Below are 25,984 nucleotides of genomic sequence, written 5' to 3'. Positions count from 1 at the left end.
CCCCAGAGTTGGTGGCACTTGACCGTATCACAGTAAATATACCTAGCAACAATTGTCTGTAAAATACAAAAGCAGCAGGCCTTTAGCCAACATCTGCTATTTTAGTAGGACAAGAGGACAGCCATCTCATGGAGGTCACTTTAGAACAAAGGCTCTTAACTTGGGGGTCTTTGGATCCCTAGGGTTCCACTGGGGGTGGTGCTGTGGTGTTAATCCTTAACAGTATAAGCACAAGTTTTGTGTTTATTGACTTTTTTCTAGCAAGAGGTTCCCTCTAGCTTTCATCAAGTACTCAAAGGGATATGTGACCTCAAAGGTTAAGAACCACTGAAAGAGCAGGATTTAAGGTAAAAGTAGCTCTGCTGGGCCAGACAGCTGTGCCCAAGGCCAGTTATGGCCAATCTGGGCTCTGAAGGCCCCAGTTTGACACTATTATTCACAAATACACCAGGGAGTTGATGTAAATGTAAAGAAAAAAGCTCCCTTAACACCAATAACTGGGTTTGTCTTTTAATTATAAAATACAGCTAATAAAATGTACCTTCTTTTTTTTTTTTTTGGCCGGGTCTCTTTCTGTTGCCCAGGCTGGAGTGTAGCGGTGCAATCTCAGCTCACTGTAACCTCTGCCTCTCAGATTCAAGCGATTATCCTGTCTCAGCCTCCGGAGTAGCTGGGACTACAGGAGCCTGCCACCACACCTGGCTAATTCTTCTATTTTCAGTAGAGATAAGGTTTTGCCATGTCGGTCAGGTTGGGCTTGAACTCTTGACCTCAGGCCACCTTCCTTGGCCTCCTAAAGTGCTGGGATTACAGGGGTAAGCCACTGTGCCCAGCTAAAAAGTAACGTTTTATTATGACATACAGTGTGCATACAGAAAACCGTTTAACAGCCAGGTGTGGTGGTTCATGCCAGTAGTCCCAGCTGTGCAGAAGGCTGAGGCAGGAGTATTGCTTGAGCCCAGGAGTTTGAGGCTATAGTGCACCATGATAATGCCTGTGAACAGCCGCTGCACTCCAGCCTGACATAGAGAGACTCTGTCTCTAATTAGAAAAAAAAAGTGATTAAAACATGAAATATGGCCGGGCATGGTGGCTCACGCCTGTAATCCCAGCACTTTGGGAGGCTGAGGCGGGTGGATCATGAGGTCAAGAGATTGAGACCATCCTGGTCAACAAGGTGAAACCCTGTCTCTACTAAAAATACAAAAATTAGCTGGGCATGATGGTGCGTGCCTGTAGTCCCAGCTACTTGGGAGTCTGAGGCAGGAGAATTGCTTGAACCCAGAAGGCGAAGGTTGCGGTGAGCCGAGATTGTGCCATTGTACTCCAGTCTGGGTAACAACAGTGGAACTCCGTCTCAAAAAAAAAAAAAACCACCATGAAATACATCTCAGTGAGTTATAAAGTGAGTATAGTTGACCTTTGAACAACATGGGTTTGAACTGGGCAGGTCCACTTATACGTGTTTTTTTTTTTTTCAACCGAAGGTCTTGGATGTGAATCCCATGTATATGGAGGGCTGACTTTTTGTATATGCAGGTTCTGTGAGATTGACTGCAGGACTTGAGTTTGTGTGGATTTTGGTATATGCAGGTGCTCCTGACACCATTCACCTGTGGAGACCCAGGGACAACTGTAGAGAGGCAAAGCTAGCTGCATGGATGTCCCTACACCGTTAGAAAAAAACTAGTTGGTTTGATGCTCTACAACTTTGACATTCATTAAACTTTTTGAACAAGCAGCCCCGTATTTTCATTTTACCCTGGGCCCCACAAATTATGTAGCTAGTACTTTATACATGTGAAGAAATAAAACACTGTCAGTAACTCAGAGACCTACTTTGTGCCTACTCTGTTTCCTCTTCTCCACATGTAACCACTGAGACTTAACTTTTAAAATAGTTTATGCCTGTTCTTGAAATTTACATAAATGAATCATATTTCATGTTTGTTTTGAATCTGGTGTTTTCTTATTATATATTATGTATGTAACTGAAGTTTGTTCATTTTCATTGATATATAGCACTTTATTTCATGAACATACTATGATTTAATTTTCCATTCTACTTTTGATTAACACTTGGTTTCTTTTTTCTTGTTTTGTTGTTTTTTTGTTTGTTTTGAGAAGAGTCTTGGAGTGCAGTGGTGTGATATCTGCTCACTGCAACCTCCACCTCCCGGATTCAAGCAATTCCTGACCCTCAGCCACCCAAGTAGCTGAGACTACAGGCACCCACCACCACAACTGGTTAATTTTGGTGTTCTTAGTAGAAACAGGGTTTTGCCATGGTCAACTCCTGACTTCAAGTGATCCGCTTGCTTCAGACTCCCCAAGTTTTGAGATTACAGGTATCGGCCACCCTGCCTGGCCAATCCTTTTTATTTCTGTAAGACTGGTAGTAATATCTCCATTTTCATCACAGATTTTAGGATTTTGAGTCTTCTCTCTTTTTTTCTTTGCCAATATAGCTAGAAGTTTGTCTATCTTGGTCAATCTTTTTGAAGAATTTAATTTGGTTTTGCTGAGTTTTCTTTACTATTCTCTAAGCCTTTTCCTTCTGCTAGCTTTAGATTTCATTTGCTTGTTTTCTGTAAATTTTTAATGTGTAAAGTTGTTGATTAGAAGTCTTTCTTTTTTAATGTTATCTTTTAGCACTTTTTTTCTCTGTGCTCCATACATTTTGGTATGTTGTGGTTTTGTTTGCACTTGTCATAAGGTATTTTCTAATTTTCCTTGTTATTTCTTTTCTGGCTGATATGCTGCTGCTTGTGTCTTGATTTCCACATATTTGTGAATTTTCCAATTTTCCTTTTGCTGTTGACTTCTAGTTTCCTTCACTGTGGTTGGAAAAGATATTCTGTATAAATTCATTCTTATAAAATGTATTAAGCATTTTTTTGGCATAACATAGTCTTTTTTTGGATATTTTTTCATGTGCATTTGACAAAAACAAGTGTTCTGTATGTCTGTTACTCCAATTGGTTTATAGTATTGTTCCATTACTCTGTTTCTTTACTGATCTTTTGTTTTGTTGTCCTATTTGATATTGAAAGTGGGTTTCTGCAGTTTCTATTATAGAACTATTTCTTCAATTCTGTCAGTGTTTCATTAATGTGCTTTGGGGCTCTGATGTTTGGTGCATGCATGTTTATAACTTTTATATGTTCTTGGTATATTGACCTTTTTATCATTATATAGTCTATGTTGTTTGATTTAGTATAGCTACCTCAGCTTTTGGTTTTTATTTACATGGAATATCTTTTTCCATTCCTTCACTTTCAACCTATTTTTTTTCTTTAGATTTCAAGCAAGTCTTTTGTAGACAGCACAGAGCTGAATTATGCCTTTTTTCTTTTTAACATCTACCAGGCCAATATATGCTTTTGAAGGTTTAATTTATTTAAAGTAATTACTGATAGGGAAGAACTTACTTTTGCCATTTTATTATTTGTTTTTATGCACATCTCACAGCTTTCCCCCATCTTTCCCTACACTTATGTTGTCTTTTGTGATTAGTTGCTTTTTTGTAGTGACAAATTTTGTTCCTTTCTCATTTTCCTTTGACTATTGTCTATACATCTTTTCTTTGTTGTTACCATGGGGATTGAATATCCTATCTCAAAGTTATAACAATCTAATTAGAATTGATATCAATTTCATACAAAACTCTACATGCATACATCTCTGTTTCCCATCCCTGCTTTACATTATTGGTGTTAAAATTATATCTATATGCTGTATATCCACTAACAGATTTATAATTACTTTTTATGTATTTCTTTTAAATCTTACAGAAAATAAAAAGTGGAGCTATGAAAAATAACCGGTTTTAATATGTGCCCATCTATTTATCTTTATAGGAGAGTATATGTTCATGTGGCTTGGAGTTAACAAACTCCCTAGCTTTTATCTTGGAATGTCATAATTTCCCCCTCACTTTTGAAGGACAGTTTTGCCAGATAATGCATGGTTGATAGTTTCTTCTTTCTGCAGTTTATAATTTGTTTTCTTAATTTGTAAAGAAAAAAGATTTGGCTTATGGTTCTACAGGCAATACAAGAAGCATGGTGCCAGCAACTGCTTCTGGTGAGGCCTCAAGAAGCTTACAATCATGGAGGAAGGCAAGAGGAACTGGTGTGTCACATGGTGAGAGAGGGGAGGGAGGCACTAGACTTTTTTTTTTGGCTGTCCTTACATTTTTATATTACCAAGTCTTTGATATTTCTTTTTTTTTCCCCCAAGTTCTGGGGTACATGTGCAGGATGTGCAGGTTTGTGACATAGGTAAACGTGTGGTTTGCAGCACAGACCAGCCCAGCTGGTCTTTTAGCTATTTGTCTTGGTGGTCTCCCTCCCTCTACCCCCAACAGGCCCGAGTATGTGTTGTTTCCCTTAACGTGTCCATGTGTTCTCACCATTCACCTCCCACTTACAAGTGGAAATACACAGTGTTTGGTTTTCTGTTCCTGGGTTAGTTTGCTGAAGATAACAGCTTTCAGTTCTACTCATGTCCTTGCAAAGGACATGATCTCATTCTTTTCTATGGCTGCACAGTATTATGGTTGCATGGTACACATGTACCACATTTTCTTTATTCTGTCTATCCTTGATGGGCCTTTGGGTTGATTCCATGCCTTTGCTATTGTGAATAGTGCTGCAGTAAACATACATGTGCATGTGTATGTATATAAATCATTCGTAACAGAATGATTTACATTACTTTTGGTATATACCCAGTAATGGGACTGCTGGGTCAAATGGTATTTCTGCCTCTAGATCTTTGAGGAATCAGCACACTGTCTTCCACAACGGTTGAACTAATTTATATTCCCAGCAACAGTATAAAAGCATTCCTTTTTCTCTGCAACTTGCCAGCATCTCTTTTTCATAATTGCCATTCTGATGGGCATGAGATATTATCCCATTGTGGTTTTTATTTGCATTTCTCTAATAATCAGTGATGTTGAGATTTTTTTCATATGAATGTGGGCCACATGAATGTCTTCTTTTGAGAACTGTCTGTTCATGTCCTTTGCCCACTTTTTAATAGGGTTGTATTTTTCTTGTAAATTTGTTTAAGTTCCTTGTAGACTCTGGTTATTAGACCTTTGTCAGATAGATAGATGGCAAAATTTTTCTCCCATTTTGTAGGTTGGTTGTTCACTGTGATGACAGTTTCTTTTGCTGTGCAGAAACTTTTTAATTAGAACCCATTTGTCAATTTTTGCTTTTGTTGCAATTGCTTTTGACATCTACATCATGAAATCTTTGCCTGTGCCTAGGTTCTAAATGATATTGCCTAGAATTTTCTTCTAGGGTTTTTAGAGTTTGGCGTTTTACATTTAAGTCTTTAATTCATGTTGAGTTAATTTTTGTATAAGGTATACATAAGGGATCCAGTATCAATTTTCTGCATACAGCTAGCCAGTTATCCTAGCACCATTTATTAAATAGGGAGTCCTTTCTCGGTTGCTTATTTTTGTCAGGTTTGTCAAAGATCAGATGGTTGTAGGTATGTGGTCTTATTTCTTAGTTCTCTTTTTCATTAGCCTGTATGTCTATTCTTATACCAGTACCATACTGTTTTAGTTACTATAGTTGAAGTCAGGTAGCATGATGCCTCCAACTCTGTTATTTTTGCTTATGATTGTCTTGGTTATTCAGTCTCTTTTTTTGTTCCATAGGAATTTTAAAGTAGTTTTTTCTAATTCTGTGATGAATGTCAATGGTAGTTTAATAAGAATAGCATTGAATCTATAAACTCCTTCGGGCAGTATGCCCATTTTCATGATATTGATTCTTCCTCTCCATGAGCATGCAATATTTCTCAAGTTGTTTGTGTCCTCTCCAATTTCCCTGAGCAGTGGTTTGTAGTTCTCCTTGAAGAGGTTCCTCACTTCCCTTGTTAGCTGTATTCCTAGGTATTTTATTCTTTTTTTTTTTTTTTTTTTTGAGACAGAGTTTCGCTCTTGTTACCCAGGCTGGAGTGCAATGGCGTAATCTCGGCTCACCACAACCTCTGCCTCCTGGGTTCAGGCAATTCTCCTGCCTCAGCCTCCTGAGTAGCTGGGATTACAGGCATGCGCCACTATGCCCAGCTAATTTTTTGTATTTTTTTTTTTAGTAGAGACGGGATTTCACCATGTTGACCAGGATGGTCTCGATCTCTTGACCTTGTGATCCACCCGCCTCAGCCTCCCAAAGTTCTGGGATTACAGGCTTGAGCCACTGCTCCCGGCCTTATTTTATTCTCTTTGTAGCAATCGTGAACGGGAATTCATTCATGATTTGGCTCTTTGCTTGCCTGTTGTTGGTGTAAAGGAATGCCAGCAATTTTTGCACATTAATTTTGTATCCTGGGACTTTGCTGAAGTTGCTTATTAGCTTAAGAAGCTTTTGGACTGAGATGATGGGGTTTTATAGATAAAGGGTCATGTCATCTGCAAACAAAGATAATCTGACTTCCTCTCTTCCTATTTGAATATGCTTTATTTCTTTCTCTTTCCTGATTGCCCTGGCCATAATGTCCAATGCTGTATTGAATAAGAGTGGTGAGAGAGGAAATCCTTGTCTTGTGCTGGCTTTCAAGGGGAATGCTTTCAGCATTTCCCATTTGGTAAAATACTGACTGTCAATTTTTTATTTGTGGCTCTGATTATTTTGAGGTATGTTCCTTTAATACATACATTTGAGAGTTTTTAACATGAAGGGATATTGAATTTTATCAGAAGCCTTTCCTGTGTCTATTGAGATAATTGTGTGTTTTGTCTTTAGTTCTTTTTATGTGATGAATGGTGTTTATTGATGTCTACAAGTTGAACCAACCTTGCATCCCAGGGATTAATCCAACTTGATCATGGGGATAAGCTTTTTGATGTGCTGCTGGATTTTCCAACTTGGTTCTGTTCTCCCTGTATCTTTCAAGTACCCCAATCAGTCTTAGGTTTGATCTTTTTACATAGTACCATATTTCTCAGATGTCTCATTTGTTCCTTTTTATTCTTTTTTCTCTATTCTTGTCTGCCTGTCTTATTATTTCAGAAAGATAGTCTTCAAGCTCTGAGGTTCTTTCTTCTGTTTGGTCTGCTCTGCTACTGATACTTAGGACTACAATGTGAATTTCTCATGCTGTGTTTTTCAGCTCCATCAGGTCATTATGCTCCTCCTCGAAACTGGCTGTTTTGGTTACCAGCTCCTCTATTGTTTTATTGTGATTCTTGGCGTCTTTGCATTGGGTTACAACATGCTCCTTTAGCTATTTGCTATTACCCACCTTTTGAAGCTTATTTCTGTCAATTCAACCATCTCAGCCTCAGCCCAGTTCTGTGCCCTTGCTGGAGAGGTGTTGTGTTCATGTGAAGGAGAAGACGCACTCTGACTTTTTGAGTTTTCAGCATCTTTGTTGATTCTTTCTCATCCTTTGATCTTTGAGGTTGCTGACCTATGAATGGAGATTTTGTGGGGTCTTTGTTGTTGATGTTGTTATTACTGCTTTCTGTTTGTCAGGCCACTCTTCTGTAGGGCTGCTGAGGGATAGCTTTAGGCCCCAGTTGCCTGGGTTTTCCCCTTACCTGGAGGTATCACAAGTGAAGTCTCCAAAACAGCAAAGATGACAGCGTGCCCCCTCCTCCAGGAGCTCCATCCAGGTGAGTACTGACTTGTTGCTGGCCCAGAAGCTCCTATAGGAGGCGTCTGGAGACTCCTGTTGGGAGGTCTCACCCAGTAAGGAGGGATGGGATCAGGAACCCACTTAATCAGTTTTTTGGCAGATCAGCTGTGCTGTGTTGGGGGTAACAATTCCTTGCCCAGACTGCCTGGACAGGCTGAGCCAACTGAACTGCAGAGACTGTGACTGCTTCTCCCAAAAGGGGCTCTGTCCCAGGGAGAGATCAGAGATTTGTCTATATAACCCTAGCTGGAGTTGCTGAAATTCCTTCAGGGGGGGCCCCACTCAGTAAGGTGGGATGGATCAGGGTCCCACTTAAAGAAGCAGTCTGGCCACAAGCTGGCACAGAAGCTGTGCTGTGTTTGGAGGCCTTCTCAGCTGGGCTGCCTGATTCACTCAAGCTAGCAGGCTACAACAGCTGAGTTGACCTAACCACAGAAATGATGGCCACCCCTCCCCCTGGGAACTCATCTGTCTCCGGAAGTCTCTGGCCTGATGCATGGGCCAGCTGGAATTCCAGGCCTGTGAGTCTTAACTTGTGAGGTGCTGTGGAAGTGGGGCCTGCAGAATGATGCTGCTTGGCTGCCAGGAGTCCTAGGGATGGAGTCTGAAAAACTCCTGGGTTTCTGTGTGAGCCTGAGTGACTGCTTTGCTGAGACACTGCATAGCTCTGTGTGTCTTGATTGCACTGGCTCACTAGGGTATCTTCTGATCCCTGGGTTGCAAAGATCCATAGGAAAAGGGTGGTTTCCTGGGTGGGGTCGCACAATCACTTACCACTTCCCTTGGCTGGGGTCAAGGTTTCTTTGGCTCCATGCTGCTCACAGGTGGGACAGTGCCTACCCAGCTGTTCTTCATTCTTCATGGGTCAAGTGATTGCCTAGTCAGTCCCAGTAAGAGAACCTGGATATTTCAGATGAAGATTCCAAATTCACTCACCATTTTCATTCCTCTTAGTGAGGAGCTGTGGACTGTAGCTGCTTCTAACCAGCCATCTTGGCCCCTCCCCCTCTTTCTGCACTTTATATAATTCCACTGCCTTCTGTCCTGCAAGGTTTCTGCTGAGAAATCAGTTTATAATATTATTGAGAATTTCTTGTACACAATGAGTTGCTTTTCTTGCTGCTTTCAACATTTCCTCTTTCTTATTTAAGATTGATTTTAATGTGTCTTAGTGTGGGTCCTTTGGGTTTTTCAACTTGGAGTTTGTTTAGCTACTTGGATTTGTAGATTCATGTCTTTCATCAAATTTGGAAAGATTTTGGCCATTATTTCTGCAAATAATCTTTCAACTCCTTTCTCTCTTCTTCTGAGACTCTCACAATGTATATATGTTGGTCCACTTGAAAGGGTCTCAAATATTTGAGGCTCTGTTTATTTTCTTCATTGTTTTCTTCTCCTCAGACTCAATAATTTTGATTGGCCTATCTTCAGGTTTGAAGATTCTTTGTGCTGTCTGCAAAATCTGCTGTTAAATCCTGCCAGTAAATTTTTCAATTCAGTTACAGTATTTTCAGCTCCCAAATTTCTGAGTCCTTTTTACAATTTCTATCCTTTGTTTACCTTTAGTTCTATAATCATATTTAACACAGTTGATTTAAAGTATTTGTCTTTTGTGTTCAATGCCTATGTTTATTTTCTTCCTTTAAATGGGCCATATTTTTGCATTTCTTTGTAAGGCTTGTGATTTTATTGTTGAAAATTGGGCATTTGAAAAAAACAGCCATCTCTCCTAGTCTCTGTAGACTGGCTCTGGGATGGGGGAATCCATCACTGATTACTATGTTCAGAGTATACCCAGCTAATCAGTCTGAGGTGAAAACGTAAGGTCTTCTCAGATCTTTTATGTGGTTTGTATGGGCCTTCTCCATATACATAGCTGCTTTTGAGTGTCTAGAGGGTCAGTTTTATGGCTCCACCCACAATCTATTTTCCCAGGTGTCTGCAGGTCTGTAGTCCTTCTGCAGATTTCACAAGTAGTGGCCGCCACCTTGCCACATGGGGGAGTGGGGCAAGGATGAATGAAAATACCAGTAAATTTCCTATCATTTTAAAGATGGCTTTTTTTTTTTATTGGCTGTTTGCTTGGTTGCTGTGGAACTTGGGCTGTTTTCTAGAGCACTTATAAGGTTAGTTTAGCCAGGCTCCAGTTGTTTTTTTGATGCTTATATAAGGAACATGGACTTGAAGCTTCCTAATCTGCCATTTTGCTGATGTCCCTTGACTACACTGGGATTTCTTGAAGGATTAATGTGTCCCTGGAATTACTTCCTTCACTCCACTCTTCTTTGTACCTAAATCTATTGCTGGTTTTAGTGCCTACTTTCATACGGAAACTGCCATTCACAGAGTTACTAGTGACTGCCTCAGTCAAGTTCAGACCTGCACTGTGGGTACAAAATAGGTCAATGCTTATTTTGGATCTTGTTTATTCTGCTGGATGTATTTTGATACCATTAACTTCCTTCCTTGTGGAAAAAGCTCCTCCACTGGTCTCTGAATTTTCCTACTCAATAGGTTCATCTTTTTCCCTCTTCTTCCCACAGTTTAATTAGTGTTATGTTAACCCTGAGTTCTTTCCTGTGCCTTTCCTTAATTTGATCCTTTCCCTCTCTTTGGGTGATATAATCTATGATTCTTAGCCACCACTTGTATACTAATGACTTTTGAATTGATAGTGTTTAGTACAGCTCTCTTTTAAGTTCCAGACCTATGTGTGCAATTACCTAATGAACATCTCTACTTAGATATCTCATACTAAATATGTCCCAGACAATTCCATGTAGCACCAATCCACCCTCTTTTTTTCTGTATTCCTGTCTAGTTGTTTGATTCAGAACCTCCAGCTAAACTTTGACTTCCTTTCTTTCTCTCATCCCTGATATCCAGTGGATTATGAAAACCATGTGAATCACGCAAAGAGGAAATGGATTTCTCTCCATTGGCACTGCTCAATACCTTCATTCTGGTCACTATAATTGCTCACCTAGATTAGGCTTCTCTTTCTGTAGTCCTTTTACTTTACTGCAAAGAACATACTGCCGCCCTGCCTTTTTTTTTTTTTTCTTTAAGACACGGTTTTACTCTGTCACTCAGGCTGGAGTAGTGAAAGTGGTATGATCACAGCTCACTGCAGACTTGACCTCTCAAGTGATCCTTCTGCCTCAGCCTCCTGATTAGCTGAGACTACTGGCATGAGCCATTGTGCCTGGCCAGACAGTAATCTTAAAAGTCTAACTCTGCCACTCCTTAAAAATCTTTGTAGTTGCACTTATAGTAAAATCCAAATTCTTTGTGTAGCATAGAAGACCCTTTTATGATCTTGCACCTGCTTTCCAGGCCACATTTCTATCCTGTCACCTCATTCTCCTGCAAATGTTGCAGGCTGCGTTTCCCTTCCATTCTCTGCACATGCTTATATGGGACACGTTCCCCACCCAAGACAGGTGTCCCATAAATGTATGTTGGATTAAAAGAAGAAAGTTAATTATTATATGAAGCCAGATTGTTGCAGCTAAGAAGGTGGTCTTAGTTTTACTTGGACTAAAATCAGCATGGTTTTCATAGACTTCATGAAGGTAGGTGGAAGAAAAAATATTTGCATAACACTATTCCAAAAGGAGTTTTTTTTTTTTTTGGTTAGAAAGTATCATTTTCATTCTCACAGGAGTGGGATGTGGAGGTCTGAGGAGCATCTACAGTTTGAAGCACAGTATCAACAATATTACCAGCAGAAAAACATCAACAGGATGGTGAGATGAAGCATTTACCTGTAATTGATAATGCCTCAAGCCTTACTACTCTTTCAAGGGTACCCTTGGGCTAGTAGCATTGACATTACCAGAAGTTTTGAGAAATTCAGCATCCCAAGTTCTACCTCAGACTTGCCATATTAGACTTTGCATCTTTAATAAGATTCCCAGGTGAGTCACATTAAAGATGGAAATATACTGGCCTCAAGGGTTTTAGAAAAAAGGGAGGAGGGTGAGTTTTTTCAGGGGAAGGAATGGAGAAAGGGATAAAGACCTGTATATTTTTCTGTTAGGAAACATAATCACTGATGCACTCTCTGTACCCTGCTTGAGTGACCTTGATGACAAAGTGCAGAAACATCTCTCATGTGTAGCCAGACCAGTTTACTATTGTAATTTTACAAACTGCCAATAAGCCTCGAGGGCCTGGAAGCAAAGCTGTCTTGAGATGAATGTGAGCTATGAGAAATGGGCTTTTCCAGGTAAGAGAAAGACGATATTCCCCCAGGCACGGGGGCAAGGGGGGCTCATGCCTCTTTGATTGTGAAGCACATACATTATGTCACTGGAAATAAGGAGGGGTTATTAGAGGCTCCAGAAAGGAGTCTCCAGTGAGGCATGTTGATTGGCCAGCAGTGAGCAGTAGCCTTGACTTACCTGGGACACAAATGGCTTATGAGTTGGAACATGAATGCTATGGCCAAAAACATTTGATTTTCATTAAGATGGCCACAGTGTGTTAGTGTGTTAATAGGAAATCACAAGTGATTGTTCTCCAAAGAACACACCTGGAGGTGGGAGTGGACAATGTGAATGTAATAATATATAGATGGCCAATTGCAAAATGTTTTGACTTGCTAAGTGCCTAAAAACATGTAATCACATAGGTTCATAGAACTGCACAAAGAATTAAAATCCTGCTGCTCTGGGGTGTCTCAGCTGGCCAACCAACAAAAGCTATGCCTGGCCCATCAGAATGTGAGAGGAGGGGGTGGGGTGATAGCATTTTACTTCCTACTGCTGCAGGGTCCAGTATTTAGATTCAGCTTTCAAATAACCACCTCTCTCGCTCCTCACCTGGCCCCAGCTGGAGAAGGCCCACTCCACACACAACTGCTGGTTACAGGCCTGGGTGTCCACAGGCCGCTTGGCGAGCTGGGTGCACATGTCATTGGACACAGGGGTGGAGATCCCAGAGGCTTTCAGCTTCTGACAGGTCACCCGGCGGGTCTGTACACCTCCCCCACAGCTCCGGGTACAGGCAGACCATGAGGTCACCATCCACCTGGGGAAAGGAAGAAGTGTCAGGAGAGTTCTAAAGGGTCAGGCCATGGGGAAAAGAGATCCCCCCCCCGCCCCACACCATCCCTGCTCTTGCCACTAATTTGGGGCCAAGTTTCTTTTCACAGTATTTACTTGGAAAGGCAGGCTAAAAAAACAACTCCTCCAAAAGATATCTATGTCAAATCCCTAGTGCCTGTGAATGTTATTTGGCAAGGTTCTTTGCAGACATAATTATGGATTATCTTGCATTATCTGGCTGGGCCCTAAATGCCTGCCATAACAAGTGTTATTATGGAGAAAAGCAGAGGGAGATTGCATACAGAGAAGAGGAGGAGACAATGTGGCCCTGAAGGCTGAAGTTGGACTTAAGTGGCCACAAGCCAAGGAACACTGGGGCCACCAGAAGCAGATTCTCTCCTAGAACCTTCGGAGGTGGTGTGACCCTCCTGATACCTTGATTTTGGACTTGGGGCCTTCAAAATTGTAAGAGAATAAATTTTACATTTAAAATTTACAGAGGAGGGACAGTTTTTCTAGAGAAATCAGATCCAAATTTGTGCCACCTCCTGACCCAGAAAGTCATCTGGGCCTCACTGAGGTCAAGGTTGCGTCTGGAGGTGCTCAGTGTACTTCCTACTGTACACTTCGGTCAATCCCTCAGAAAAATGTAAAGTTCCTCCCACCTCTCTGCGGTAGTCTTAGACCTCTCAGCCTGTAAACTGCGAACATCCTTGGTCCATAAAGAACCATGCAAGGCTTCTCGTTGCAAGTATGCACCCTGTGATAATTCTCAGAAAGGAGGACACAGTTTGGAGGAATTGCAAGACTTGTTGCTCACGGCATCTAGAACAAAAAAAAAAAAATCCCACTCTTTGGTTTTAGTGATAGAGAAAATTTAACGAAATGGTTAAAACACCACCTGGGTCACAGCAGGGTTATCTGGTTCTGTTCAAAGACAACCAGGGCAATATTAGTTCACATGCAAAGAAGGATACTAAGTGTTCAAAACGCCTGGCAGGAAAACGGGTCAAAGGTGAACCTAGGACTACTTCCTAGCCAAGTGGCACCACATCTGGCTTTCAGGAGAGACATGTAGCAGGAAAGGGGAGCAAATTCCTCCTAAATCTGGAGCTGTGACTCATTTAGTTTCGTGGCAGCTTCCCTGCTCTTTTGCCTTGTAGAGGGATGACTACATGCAGATTTCCAACCCACAGGAGCAGAGCCACTTAGGAAGCAGGCAAGAGGTGTTTAAAAACTCCTGGGGCCACTGAAACCCAAGAAAACAGAGCCATTATTATTTCATTTGCAGAAGTAAATTAAGCTGATTGACTCTGACCATCACCAAATCAAGTCAAAAAGTTCCTGGCACGTCAAGGATCTCTTCTTCAATTTGCACAGCTTGGCAAGGGCAATTTTCCAGCCTCTTATATCCCTGGTGAATGTCAGGCCTGCATTTCAATCAACTTTTATTTCCAAATATACGTTTCAGCAGTTTTTCAGGAGCTGAGGTGGGGGCTTTGAGAAAGGAGAGGGCCAGGCTATGTTACAGTTCAGGAAGGGTATAAAAGGACATTAATCATTCCTGTGGAAACCTTCCCGTCAGCAAGTCAAACTGCTGATATTAATGAGCATGTTTCATATTTCATTGAGTCTCTCCTGGTTTCAGCTGCTCTTTATGACTCAGCTGGCAAAACAGAAAGCAGTTGCCTAAGTACTGCATGAAAGTCCTACAGATAGGGAGTAAAGGGGCATTGAGGGCTGAGCCAAGTCTCCCCCAGGCTCTGAGCACCACACTGGTGCCAACTCCAAGCCCATCTACTATCCATTTAACTACTGCTGAGGCTGGGGTGCATGGTGGAACTCATAGCCTCTGGAAGCATCAGCAAGGTGGCAGAGGCCCTGGGTGTCATTCTGGACCACACGAGGGACCCAAAGGCAGAGTATGAGGCTACTGTCAGAAACAGATTTATTCCAATTTGAGTGAGATGCAGGCCTTTGCAGAAAAGAAAAGATTTTCTCAACTAAACTGGAGTACTGATTAGCACAGGTATTTAAGGTTAGACTTGGAGGACAGGCCAAGCCCAATAATTGCTGTTTCCTCGGCCGTTCAATTGAAAAGATAAGACATTCCTTTCTACAAACAACTCAGAGTCAGTTGACTGCTGTAGGATGGGGGGTGGTCTTTGGCTTTCAGGCCCTGGGATGCTCTTGCTCCCTGAACATATACCCCACTGGGCACTTGGGAAGCCTGAATGGCCCTTAGTGGGGCTATTTTCAGCATGGTCAAGAGGCCTAAGAAGCCTATGTCTAGAGGGAAGAACAGCTCCTTGGCTGGCATCTCTCTTTGCACAGTGCCACTCAAGGCCTGGCCATCGACTTTGCTAAAATCGAGGGCCCATCGTAGGAGGGGAGGTCTGAGCCAGCGTCCGCCACACTCACCGAGAAGGGCAGTCTCTCCGATTGCATGCAACGGGCTGCACCGCAGGGCGAACCTTCCCTGAGCAGTGGACAGGGTTGACCTCCGTTCTGTTGAGCAGGCACCTCAAGCGGGGCTGCTGGACCCCTCGGTTACCACAGGAGGCAGAACATGTTGCTAGTCTGTCCACAGACCACCAGTAATCTGTCATGGGAGGAGCAGCAGAGTAGAAAAGACAATACCATCATTGCCCACACTCTGAATTCCTTCTGAGCAGGGCAGGGAGAGGGTAGAAGGGGTGGATTTATGGGCTGAGGGAGAAGAGCTACTATGAATGAGGCCCTGCTCCTCAATGGGCACCATTCCTGAACTATTTGGGCAAGTCACGTGGTCTCTAGGGGCCTCAGCCGTGAAGTGAGTACAGTGACCCTCAACTCACCAAGTTACTGTGGGGACAGGGAATAATGAAAGTAAAGTAGTGCAGTGCCTGGCATACAGAGAGTACTTAATGTCACAGATCATCTTATTTTTAAAGATATTTGTTAACAGAGCTTTTTTCTCTCTCATTGGTTCACCAGAAAGTGACTTTGTTTTCTACAAAGAGATACAAATATAGCAAAATACTTAGCGATCACATTTAAAAGTGCAAATTTGAGCTGGACTTTGCAAATGGTACCAAAAAAACCATCCTATCCAGAGAGTGCTTATTTATATGAGACAATGACGTCAGTAAGAAAGCTAGTTGAGCTGGGGGTCTGGGAGTCACTGATAGGAAAGCTGTTAAAAATAAATAGAGGTGGTAAATTTTGAGTGCTTATTTGCAAAGTTGTGTATTACAAGTCTTGCAAATAGGCCCTGGCTTCTGGTTTTCTGCAGACAATATCTGGCTGGCAAGAAAATGGAACATTTGTTTTCCTGTCTGAAAAGCCAAATGGTGAGGAGGGATGTTTAAGAAGAAAACTTATCTGCCTAGAAAAATTTCCCTCCTTTCTCCATCCTCTTGTGCCACACTGGCACAAAACTCTGTCCCTTCCCACTGAATCCTTCCTTTTGGAATCACACATAGGCCACAGGTAGAACCAGCCTATGGAAAACTCCAAAGCTTCACACAGTTTTCATAAAAAAGCCACTTTTCCCTCTTTCCCAGTGTGTTGGCCTCATTTACAACCCTTTCTTGGTGCAGTGAAGGCCAGGCCCCGCCCAAAAGCTTTCTGACCTGCCTGTTTTTCAAGAAGGTTCATGCATGAACTACACGGGCTTCTCAAGTCTGTTCCTTGCCAGCGTCAAAGGAAAGGTGCCTGGAAAGCCCTCAGCCTACGACTAAAGCCGAAGACACTTCAGAATGATCAGCAGGTACTGGCAGTAACCAAAGAGGCTACTCTGTGTGTGTCTGTGAGATCTGTATTAGTTAAATCAGCACAAATGAATCACATCTGACTTTGATATAGAGTAGTGTTTCCATGGTCCTAAGCTACAGCAACATTATAAGCAGAAGGGCCTATGTATGAAGGCAGCGCTGGCTTTTCCAGGTTCTGCTTGGATGGGGCATGGATGGCTCTTCTCAAGGGCCATGTTGGCAGAAGTAGAGTCTTACTGTATGGAAACATGGTGCAGCTTCAGTTTTCATGTGCTGGGCACCACTGGAGATCAGAAATTACTTTGTTCTACAGATAATTGGATTCCTAAGTGGGCTTGCTTGTTCAAGAAATAAGTATGCAAAGCCCGCAGGGTTTCTTACCTTGGATCACTAAAGATGCCTTCTGCATGAGCACCCCTGCCTCATTCTGAGCAAGGCAGCTGAATTCCCCTTGAGACCCACCGCTAAGGTTTGCAACTTGAAGGATCTGTCCAGCTGCCAAGATGTGATATGTCAGTCCTGTGGCAGTGACAATTGGCTGACCACCATGAAACCAGGTGATATTAGGGACAGGGTGACCTTTGATGGGGCAGCCTAGAAGGAAAGGAAAAGAGAAGTAAGCCTTGGTAAATCCATAAGGAATATTCTTGGTGCCTTTCTGGGTCTAGAAATTGTACACACATTGCGCCCTTGTTCATGGCATTTTTATTATATTTGCCATTTCTGAGCAAACAGGAGACCTTTTTATTCTCTGAACTTCTAGAAGGGTGACTATGAGTCATTCAATTAAGTAAAATTATTGGATAACAAAAGTACCTATTTCTTTCTGTTTATGTCCCTATACTTTTAAAAATGATATAATTAATATTCATTCAGTTTTTTCAAGGTAAGTAGTTCTTACAGTGATTTTTTTTCTGACAAGTTCTTTCTTCAAATATAATAGGTTGGGAAAAAATACCATACTATATAGTAATAGTTAAGAAACAAACTTGAATTGGAAAATATATCATATTCCCTCATTTTACTCATTATGTGATTTTTCCAAATTTTTTTCATCAGAGACTAGGAAGACATTTTTAACCATGGATCTTTTTTCTGCATAAGACTTTGTCTTCTGAAGACTTTTTCCAAGCCTGCACTGGACATGCAAAATATTATACATATCTACATAGTCATCAAATATATTTTGACACAATAAAATTCAAAAATAATAAACTCAGATATCATCTTGTCTACCCAAGACTTTGTAGATAGAACTGGTAAGATACACAGGTTGCGGTTGTGAGAGAAATTCCTCCAAGGTCCAGGCACTTGCTCAGTTTGCTGTTGTGCCCAGCAACTTATCTTGCACAGAGAATTTATTTGGGAGAGTAAAACACATTAAGTCACTGAAAAGTAAATAATTTGGAGATTTTTTTCCCTCTCAGTTCACTCAGAAAAATATCTGTTTGGTACTTACTACTCTGGGTACAGTTAAGATAATTAAGACTATCTTCCCTCTTCTAGGGAGATCCCAGCTGGTATAAAATTTTTAGAAAGCACACTCAAAACCGCAGATGCAAGGCAGAAAATTAGATATAAGGCACAAAGATGGCGCTATGGTCTGAGGGTTTGTATACCCCCTAGATTCATATTGAATTCTAATCAGGAAGGTGATGGTATCAGAGGGTGGGGCCTTTGGAAGGTGATTCCGTCACACGGGCTCTGTCCTCAAGAACAAGATTAGGTCCTCATAAAAGAGGCCCTGGGAAGTTGCTGCGGCCCTTCCACCATCTGGGGACATGTTGAGAAGCTGCCATCTATGAAGCAGACAGCAAGCCCTCAGTGATACCAAATTTGGTTGTGGATGGATCTGGGACTCGCCAGACTCCAAAACTGTAAAAAACAAATTTCTTTTGTTTATAAGCCACTAGTTTTTTATGATATGTTTGTTATATCAGCCTGACTGGACTAAGACAGGTGGCTATCCTCTGTGGATTTGTGGGTGCCTCTGTATCTACAGAGAAAAGAGATTTTCTAATGTTTTCATTTTTTTTTTTTTTTTTTTTTGAGACAGGTTCTTGCTCTGTCACCCAAGCTGGAGTGCAGTGGTGCAATGTCAGCTCACTGCAACCTCTACTTCCTGGGTTCAAGTGATTCTCATGCCTCAGCCTCCCAAGTAGCTACAATTACAGGTGTGTACCACCATGCCTGGATAATTTGTGTGTGTGTCTATGTATTCTATTTTTTATTATACTTTAAGTTCTGGGGTACATGTGCAGATCGTGCAGGTTTGTTACATAGGTATACGTGTGCCATGGTGGTGATTTGCTGCATCCATCGCCCCATCATCTACATTAGGTGTTTCTCCTAATGCTACCCCTCCCCACAGGTCTTGGTTTGTGGTGTTCCCCTCCCTGTGTCCGTGTGTTCTCATTGTTCAACACTCACTTACGAGTGAGAACATGTGGTGTTTAGTTTTCTGTTCTTGTGTCAGTTTGCTGAGAATGATGGTTTCCAGTTTCATCCATGTCCCTGCAAAGGACATGAACTCATCCTTTTTTATGGCTGCATAGTATTCCATGGTGTATATTTGCCACATTTTCCTTGTCCAGTCTATTATCGATGGGCATTTGGGTTGGTTCCAAGTCTTCGCTACTGTGAGCAGTACCACAATAAGCATACGTGTGCATGTGTCTTCATAACAGAATGATTTATAATCCTTTGGGTATATACCCAGTAATGGGATTGCCGGGTCAAATGGTATTTCTAGTGCTAGATCCTTGAGGAATTGCCACACTGTCTTCCACAATGGTTGAATTAATTTACACTCCCACCAACAGCATAAAAGCATTCCTATAGTTCTACATCCTCTCTGGCATCTGTTGGCTCCTGATTTTTTAATGATCGCCATTCTAACTGGCATAAGGTGGTATCTCAACGTGGTTTTGATTTGCATTTCTCTAATGACCAGTGATGAGGAACTTTTATTCATGTTTGTTGGCTGCATAAATGTCTTATTTTGAAAAGTGTCTGTTTATATCCTTTGCCCACTTTTTGATAGGGTTGTTTTTTTTCTTGTAAATTTGTTTAAGTTCTCCATAGATTCTGGATATTAGCCCTTTGTCAGATGGGTAGATTGTAAAAATTTTTCCCATTCTGTTGGTTGCTGGTTCACTCTAATGATTCTTTTGCTGTGCAGAATCTCTTAAGTTTAATTAGATCCCATTTGTCAATTTTGGCTTTTATTGCCATTGCTTTTGGTGTTTTAGTCATAAAGTCCTCCCATGCCTATGTCCTAAATGGTACTGCCTAGGTTTTCTTCTAGGAATTTTACAGTGTTAGGCCTTATGTTTAAATCTTTAATCCATCTAGAGTTGATTTTTGTATAAGGTGTAAGGAAGGAATCCAGTTTCAACTTTCTGCATATGGCTAGCCAGTTTTCCCAACACTATTTATTAAACAGGGAATCCTTTACCCATTGCCTGTTTATGTCAGGTCTGTCAAAGATCAGATGGTGGTAGTTGTGTGGCGTTCTTTCTGAGGCCTCTGTTCTGTTTTGGTAGCAGTATCATGCTGTTTTGATCATAGTAGCCTTGTAATATAGTTTGAAGTCAGGTAGCATGACATCTCCAGCTTTTTTTTTTTTCCCCCCGCTTAGGATTGTCTTGGCTATCTTGGCTCTTTTGTGGTTCCATATGAAGTTTAAGGTGGTTTTTTCCAGTTCTGTGAAGAAAGTCATTGGTAGCTTGATGGGGATAGCATTGAATCTATAAATTACTTTGGACAGTATGGCCATTTTCATGATATTGATTCTTCCTAATCATGAGCATGGAATGTTTCTCCATCTGTTTGTGTCCTCTTATTTCCTTGAGCAGTAGTTTGTAGCTCTCCTTGAAGAGGTCTTTCACATCTCTTGTTAGTTGTATACCTAGGTATTTTATTCTCTTTGTAGCAATTGTGAATGGGAGTTGACTCATGATTTGGCTGTTTGTCTGTGGTGTATAGGAATGCTTGTGATTTTTGCACATTGACTTTTTATCCTGAGACTTTGCTGAAGTTGCTTATCAGCTTACGGAGATTTTGGGCTGAGATGATGGGGTTTTCCAAATATACAATCATATCATCTGCAAACAGGGACAATTTGATGTCCTCTCTTCCTATTCAAATACTCTTTATTTCTTTCTCTTGCCTGATGACTTATGAGTTTGTTTGATCTTGCTCCAATACTATGTTGAATAGGAGTGGTGACAGAGGCCATCCTTGTCTTGTGCCAGTATTCAAAGGGAATGCTTCCAGGTTTTGCCCATTCAGTATAATGTTGGCTGTGGGTTTGTCATAAATGGCTCTTATTATTTTGAGATATGATCCATTGACATCAAGTTTATTCAGAGTTTTTACATAAAGGACTTCTGAATTTTGATGAAGGCCTTCTCTTCATCTATTGAGATAATCATATGGTCTTTGTCTTTGGTTCTGTTTATGTGATGGATTATGTTTACAGATTTGCGGATGTTGAACCAGCCTTGTGACATTTAAGTCTGCTGAAGCTGAACCCACAACCACCCCTTTTCCCAGGTGCTCTGTCCCAGGAAGGTGGGGGCTTTGTAAGTCTTTGATGGGCTGCTTTCTGTTCTGAGATGCCCTGCCCAGCAAGAAGGGAATCTACCTGCCTGCCTGCCTGCAGAGGCCTCACTCAACTGCCATTCTGGGCTCCGCCCAGCTGCTGTGTAAATTTCCTGGTGGCTTTGTTTACACAGGCAATGTTGAAACCGCCTACTGGAGCCTCAGCAATGGCAGGTGACCCTCCCCACACCAAGCTTGAAAGTCCCAGGTTGAGCTCAGGCTGCTATGCTGGCTGTGAGAATTTCAAGCCAGTAGATTTTAGTTTGGCATTTTAGGCGCCGGAGGGAGTCTCCTGGTCTGCAGGTTGTGTAGACTACAGGAAAAGTGCGGTATCTGAGCCAGAGTGCTAGAGTGTCCAGAAACGTCCCTAATGGCATCCCTTGGCTGGTAGAGCAAGTTCTCTGGCCCCTTGCACCTCCCGGGTGGGCAGTGCCCCACCCTGCTTCAGCTTGCCCTCCTTGGGCTGTTCCTATTGTCTAATGAGTCCCAATGAAATAAACCTGGTACCTCAGTTGGAAATGTGGAGACCACGCATCTTCCAGCGTGCTCTTGCTGGGAACTGCAGACTAGAGCTGTTGCTATTCAGCCATCTTGGCAGCTGTATCTTTTTTTTTTTTAAGTAGAGACAAGGTTTCACCATGTTGGCCAGACCAGTCTTGAGCTCCTGGCCTCAAGTGATCTGCTCACCTCAGCCTCCCAAAGTGCTAAGATTATAGATGTGAGCCATTGCACCTGACCTAATATTTCTTGTTTTTCAATCCTGGGACAGAACTATTAAAATTTATGCAAGATGAAGAATCCTTAGAAATCATCTAGCTCACCATCCACTAGAGGAAGAAACTGAGGCCTAGAGATGTTAGGAGACTTTCCTGAGATTGTATGGCAGGCCTTCTATCTGACTCCTGGCCTGTATTCTTTTCCCCATACCTGATACTTGTCCAGCAGGGCACCTTGCTACCTCCTTCATTAATTTTTTTCCAGTTCATTTTTGTTCTTCCTGAGGTAATGTACAGTGAGGGTAGGAGAAGACTATTTGGAAGGGAGGGCTCTAAAAAAAATAACCTAAACACGGACCCCTGGAAGCTCCGTATGGGATGTGGTGTTACATGAAGTGAAGAATTGGATCACGTCTCTGTTGACTCTACCTTGCAACTTGACAGTGCCCTCCCATGAGAGAGGGGTTATACTTCCCCCTCCTGGCTTTGGGTTTAGCCCTTTGACTTATTTGGTTGACAAAAAATGAGACAGATGTCACAGTAACGATCAGAAAAGAAAAAACAAGTTCACTCACAACAGCATCAAAAAGAAGAAAACACTTCGGAATAAACTCAAGGAAGCTACTATGGTTTGGATGTTTGTCTCCTCCAAAAGTCATGTTGAAATTTAATTGCCACTGTAACAGTACTAAGAGGTGATCAGTCCTCATGGGTTGGATTAATGCCATTATAAAAGGGTGAGGTCAGTCCTTATTTGTTTCTTTGCGCTTCCACCTTTGGCCCTATGAAGACAAAGCTTTCCTCCCATTTGGAGGATGCAAAGGAGGGCTGTGGAAATTACCTAGTCTCAGGTATTCTGTTCTAGCAGCACAAAATGGACTGAGAGACAAAAATCTTGAACACTACAAGCTGCAAAGTACTGCTGAAAGAAATGAAAGAGGATATGAATTCATGGAAGGACATCTCGTGTTTATGGATCAGGACACTTAATACGGTTATGATGTCATTACTCCCCACAGTCATCTACCGATTCCACGCAATCCCTATCAAAATGCCAATGATATATTTTGCAAATAGAAATCTCATCCTAAAGTTTATATTGAATATCCAAAATCCCAGAATAACCAAACAACCTTGAAAAATAAGAACAAAGAGGATTCATAGTTCCTGATTTCAAAATGTAGTAATCAAAACAGTACTGTACTAGCATAAAGACAGACGTAGAGACCAAAAGAACAGAATAGAGACCAGAAACAGACTTTTAAATATACGATCGAATGATTTTTGTCAAGGGTGTTAAGACCAGTCAATGGGGAAAGGACAGTCTTGCCAACAAATGGTTCTGGGAAACTGGATATCCATATGCAAACAAATGACTTACATACAGTATGTATAAAAATTAAAATGGATGAAAGACCTAAACCTAAGAGCCGAAAGTATAACACTCTTACCAAAAAAATCACCGGGGCAAATTTTAAGGACTTTGGGTTTGGCAATGATTTCTTAGATATGACACTAAAATATAGGCAACAAAAGAAAAAAATGAAGTGGATTCGACCAAAATTTAAAATCTTTTACACATCATATAACACTCTGAAGTGAGTAAAAAGGCAGCTCACAGAATAAGAGAAAATATTTGCAAATTATAGGTCACATAAGAGATTCATATCCAGAATGTATGAAGAATTCTTAAAATTTGATAACTAACCACCCAGTTTGGGGAAATGCCCAAATAAACAAAGGACTTGAACAGACATTTCTTCAAAAGAGATACGTGAATGGCCAATAAACACATGAAAAGATGCTCAATTAATCATTAGGAAAATTCAAATGAAAACCACCATGAGTTACCACTGCATACCCACCAGGATGGCTATTAAAAGAAACCCAAATTATAAATGTTGGCAAAGCAATGAAAAAATTGGAACCCTTGTGCACTGCTAGCGGGAATATAAAATGGAGCAGCTGTTGTGGAAAACAGTATGGTGGGCCCTTAAAAAATTAAATATAGAATTATCATATGCTCCAGCAATTCCACTTTAGGGTACATATTCAAAAGAATTGAGAGCAGACACTTGAAAATATAATTGTATACCTATGTTCACAGCAGCATTATTCATAATAGCCAAAAGATTTAAACAACCCAAATATCCAACAATAAACGGGTAAACAAAATGTGGTATATATGTATGATGGGATACTATATAGCCTTAAAAGAAATGATATTCTGACAAAGGCTACAACATGGATGAGGCTTGAAAACATTATGCTAAGTGAAGGAAGTCAGATATAAAAGGACAAATATTGTATGATCCACTTATATGAGGTACCTAGAACAGCCAAATTCATAGAAGCAGAAAGTGGAATCGTGGTTACCAGAGGCTGAGAGAAGGGAGGAAGGGGGAGTTCAGAGTTTTAGTTGATGAAAAAATTCTGGAGATAGTGTGGATACCTGCACGACAAGGTAGATGTATGCAATGGCATCAAGCTGTGCACTTAAAAACAGTTGAAATGGTAATTTTATCGGCACAGTCTCTGAGAGACTATTTAGGCAGATAAAGGAATGGAAGCAACCCCTAGGTTGGTCTCTATGGGGGAAGAAGTTACTTATCTGGGAGTCAGAAATCTTAGTCAGCTAAATAAGAGGAATATTTGCACAAAAATTACATCCAGAATCCTCCCTCCTTCTTGGAGTCAAAGGCTGTAGTGAGTATCCAGGAAACCTCTCTTGGCCCATCCACGCCTTGGGTCTTGGTCATTTTCCCAGGGCCTCCCAGCCTGCTGCTGCTCTTGCAGCTGAGATGAGGGTAGAGATGTTTCCAAGGGCAGGCCTGCCCTGGAGGTGCAGTTCTTGGAAATCAAGACCCAGCAGAAGAAGCAACTAAGCAGTCTTTGAGAAGCTGCCTTCACACTACGGGCACACCTCATTTGATTGTGCTCTGCTTTATTGCACTTCATAGATCCTGCATTTGTTACGAATTGAAGGTTTGTGGCAACCCTGTGCTGAACAAGTCTACTGGCATCATTTTCTATCAGCATGTGTGTACTTTATGTCTCCGTGTTGAATTTTCAAAAGTTTTCTTTCTTATCTGTGATGGTTACTTGTGATCAGTGATCTTTGATGTTACTACTGCAACTGTTTTGGGGTGCCATGAACCATGCCCATATAAAAAGAGGAACTTAATTGATAAATATTTTTTGTTTTCTAACTGCTCAACTGAATGGCTATTCGCCCATCTTCCTCCCTCTCCCTGGAGATGCAGCAATATTAAAATTAGGCTAATTAACAACCCTACAGTAGCCTCTAAGTGTTCAAGAGAAAGAAAAAGTTGCACATCTTTCACTTTAAATCAAATGCTAGAAATGATTAAGCTTATTGGGGAAGGTATGCCAAAAGCTAAGATAGATCTCTTGTGCCAAATAGTTAGCCAAGTTGTGAATGCAAAGGAAAAGTTCCTGAATGACATAGGAGTCACTCCAGTGAATGCAAAAAATTGATAAGTAAAATAGTCTCATTGCTGATATGAAGAAAGTTTTAGTGGTCTAGTTAGAAGATCAAACCAGCTACAACATTCCCTTAGGCTAATCCAGAGCAAGCCCTGACTCTCTTCAAACTTCTGAAGGCTGAGAAGTGAGGAAGCTGCAGAGGAAAAGTTGGAAGCTAGCAGAGGTTGGTTCCTAAGGTTTTAGGAAAGAAGCAGTCTCCCTAACATAAAAGTGCAAGTTAAAGCAAGTTATTCAGAAAAATCTAGCTAAGATCACCGATGAAGGTGGCTACATTAAACACAAGAGATTTTCAGTGTAGATGAAACACTATTCTATTGGAAAAAGATGGTATATAGGACTTTGATAGCTAGAGAGAAGTTAATACCTGGCTTCAAAGGACACGTTGACTCTCGTTAGGGGCTGATGCATCTGGTGACTTTATGGTGAAGCCAATGCTCATCTCTAATTCTGACAACCCTAGGTTCCTTAAGAATTATGCTACATCTAATCTGCCTGTGTGACAGCACATCTGTGTATAGCATGGTTTACAGAATATTTTAAGACCACTCTAGAGACCTATTTCTCAGAGAAAAAGACTTCTTTCAAAATATTACTGGTTATTAACAATGCGCCTGTCCATCCAAGACCTCTGATGGAGATGTACAAGGAGATTCATGTTTTCATTTCTGCCAACATAACATCC

At 41.3% G+C, this 25,984-nt stretch overlaps 1 protein-coding gene across 6 annotated transcripts in view; it reads right to left on the bottom strand.

Annotated features, from left to right (window-relative positions):
- ADAMTSL1 (ADAMTS like 1) overlaps positions 1-25,984 on the bottom strand; it is a 1,072,914-nt gene that overhangs the window by 5,530 nt on the left and 1,041,400 nt on the right. For all 6 annotated transcript variants that reach the window (XM_078369765.1, XM_078369768.1, XM_035306411.3 and 3 more), the window contains 3 exons: positions 16,856-17,068; positions 15,141-15,321; positions 12,495-12,702 (listed from right to left, as the gene is read on the bottom strand). In XM_078369765.1, the coding sequence (XP_078225891.1) occupies positions 12,495-12,702; positions 15,141-15,321; positions 16,856-17,068 (602 nt within the window). The remainder of the gene's footprint in view (positions 1-12,494; positions 12,703-15,140; positions 15,322-16,855; positions 17,069-25,984) is intronic.

This window comes from Callithrix jacchus, chromosome 1 (assembly GCF_049354715.1).
Source record: "Callithrix jacchus isolate 240 chromosome 1, calJac240_pri, whole genome shotgun sequence".
Taxonomy (NCBI): domain Eukaryota; kingdom Metazoa; phylum Chordata; class Mammalia; order Primates; family Cebidae; genus Callithrix; species Callithrix jacchus.
This window is presented reverse-complemented; position numbering and strand designations above follow the sequence as displayed.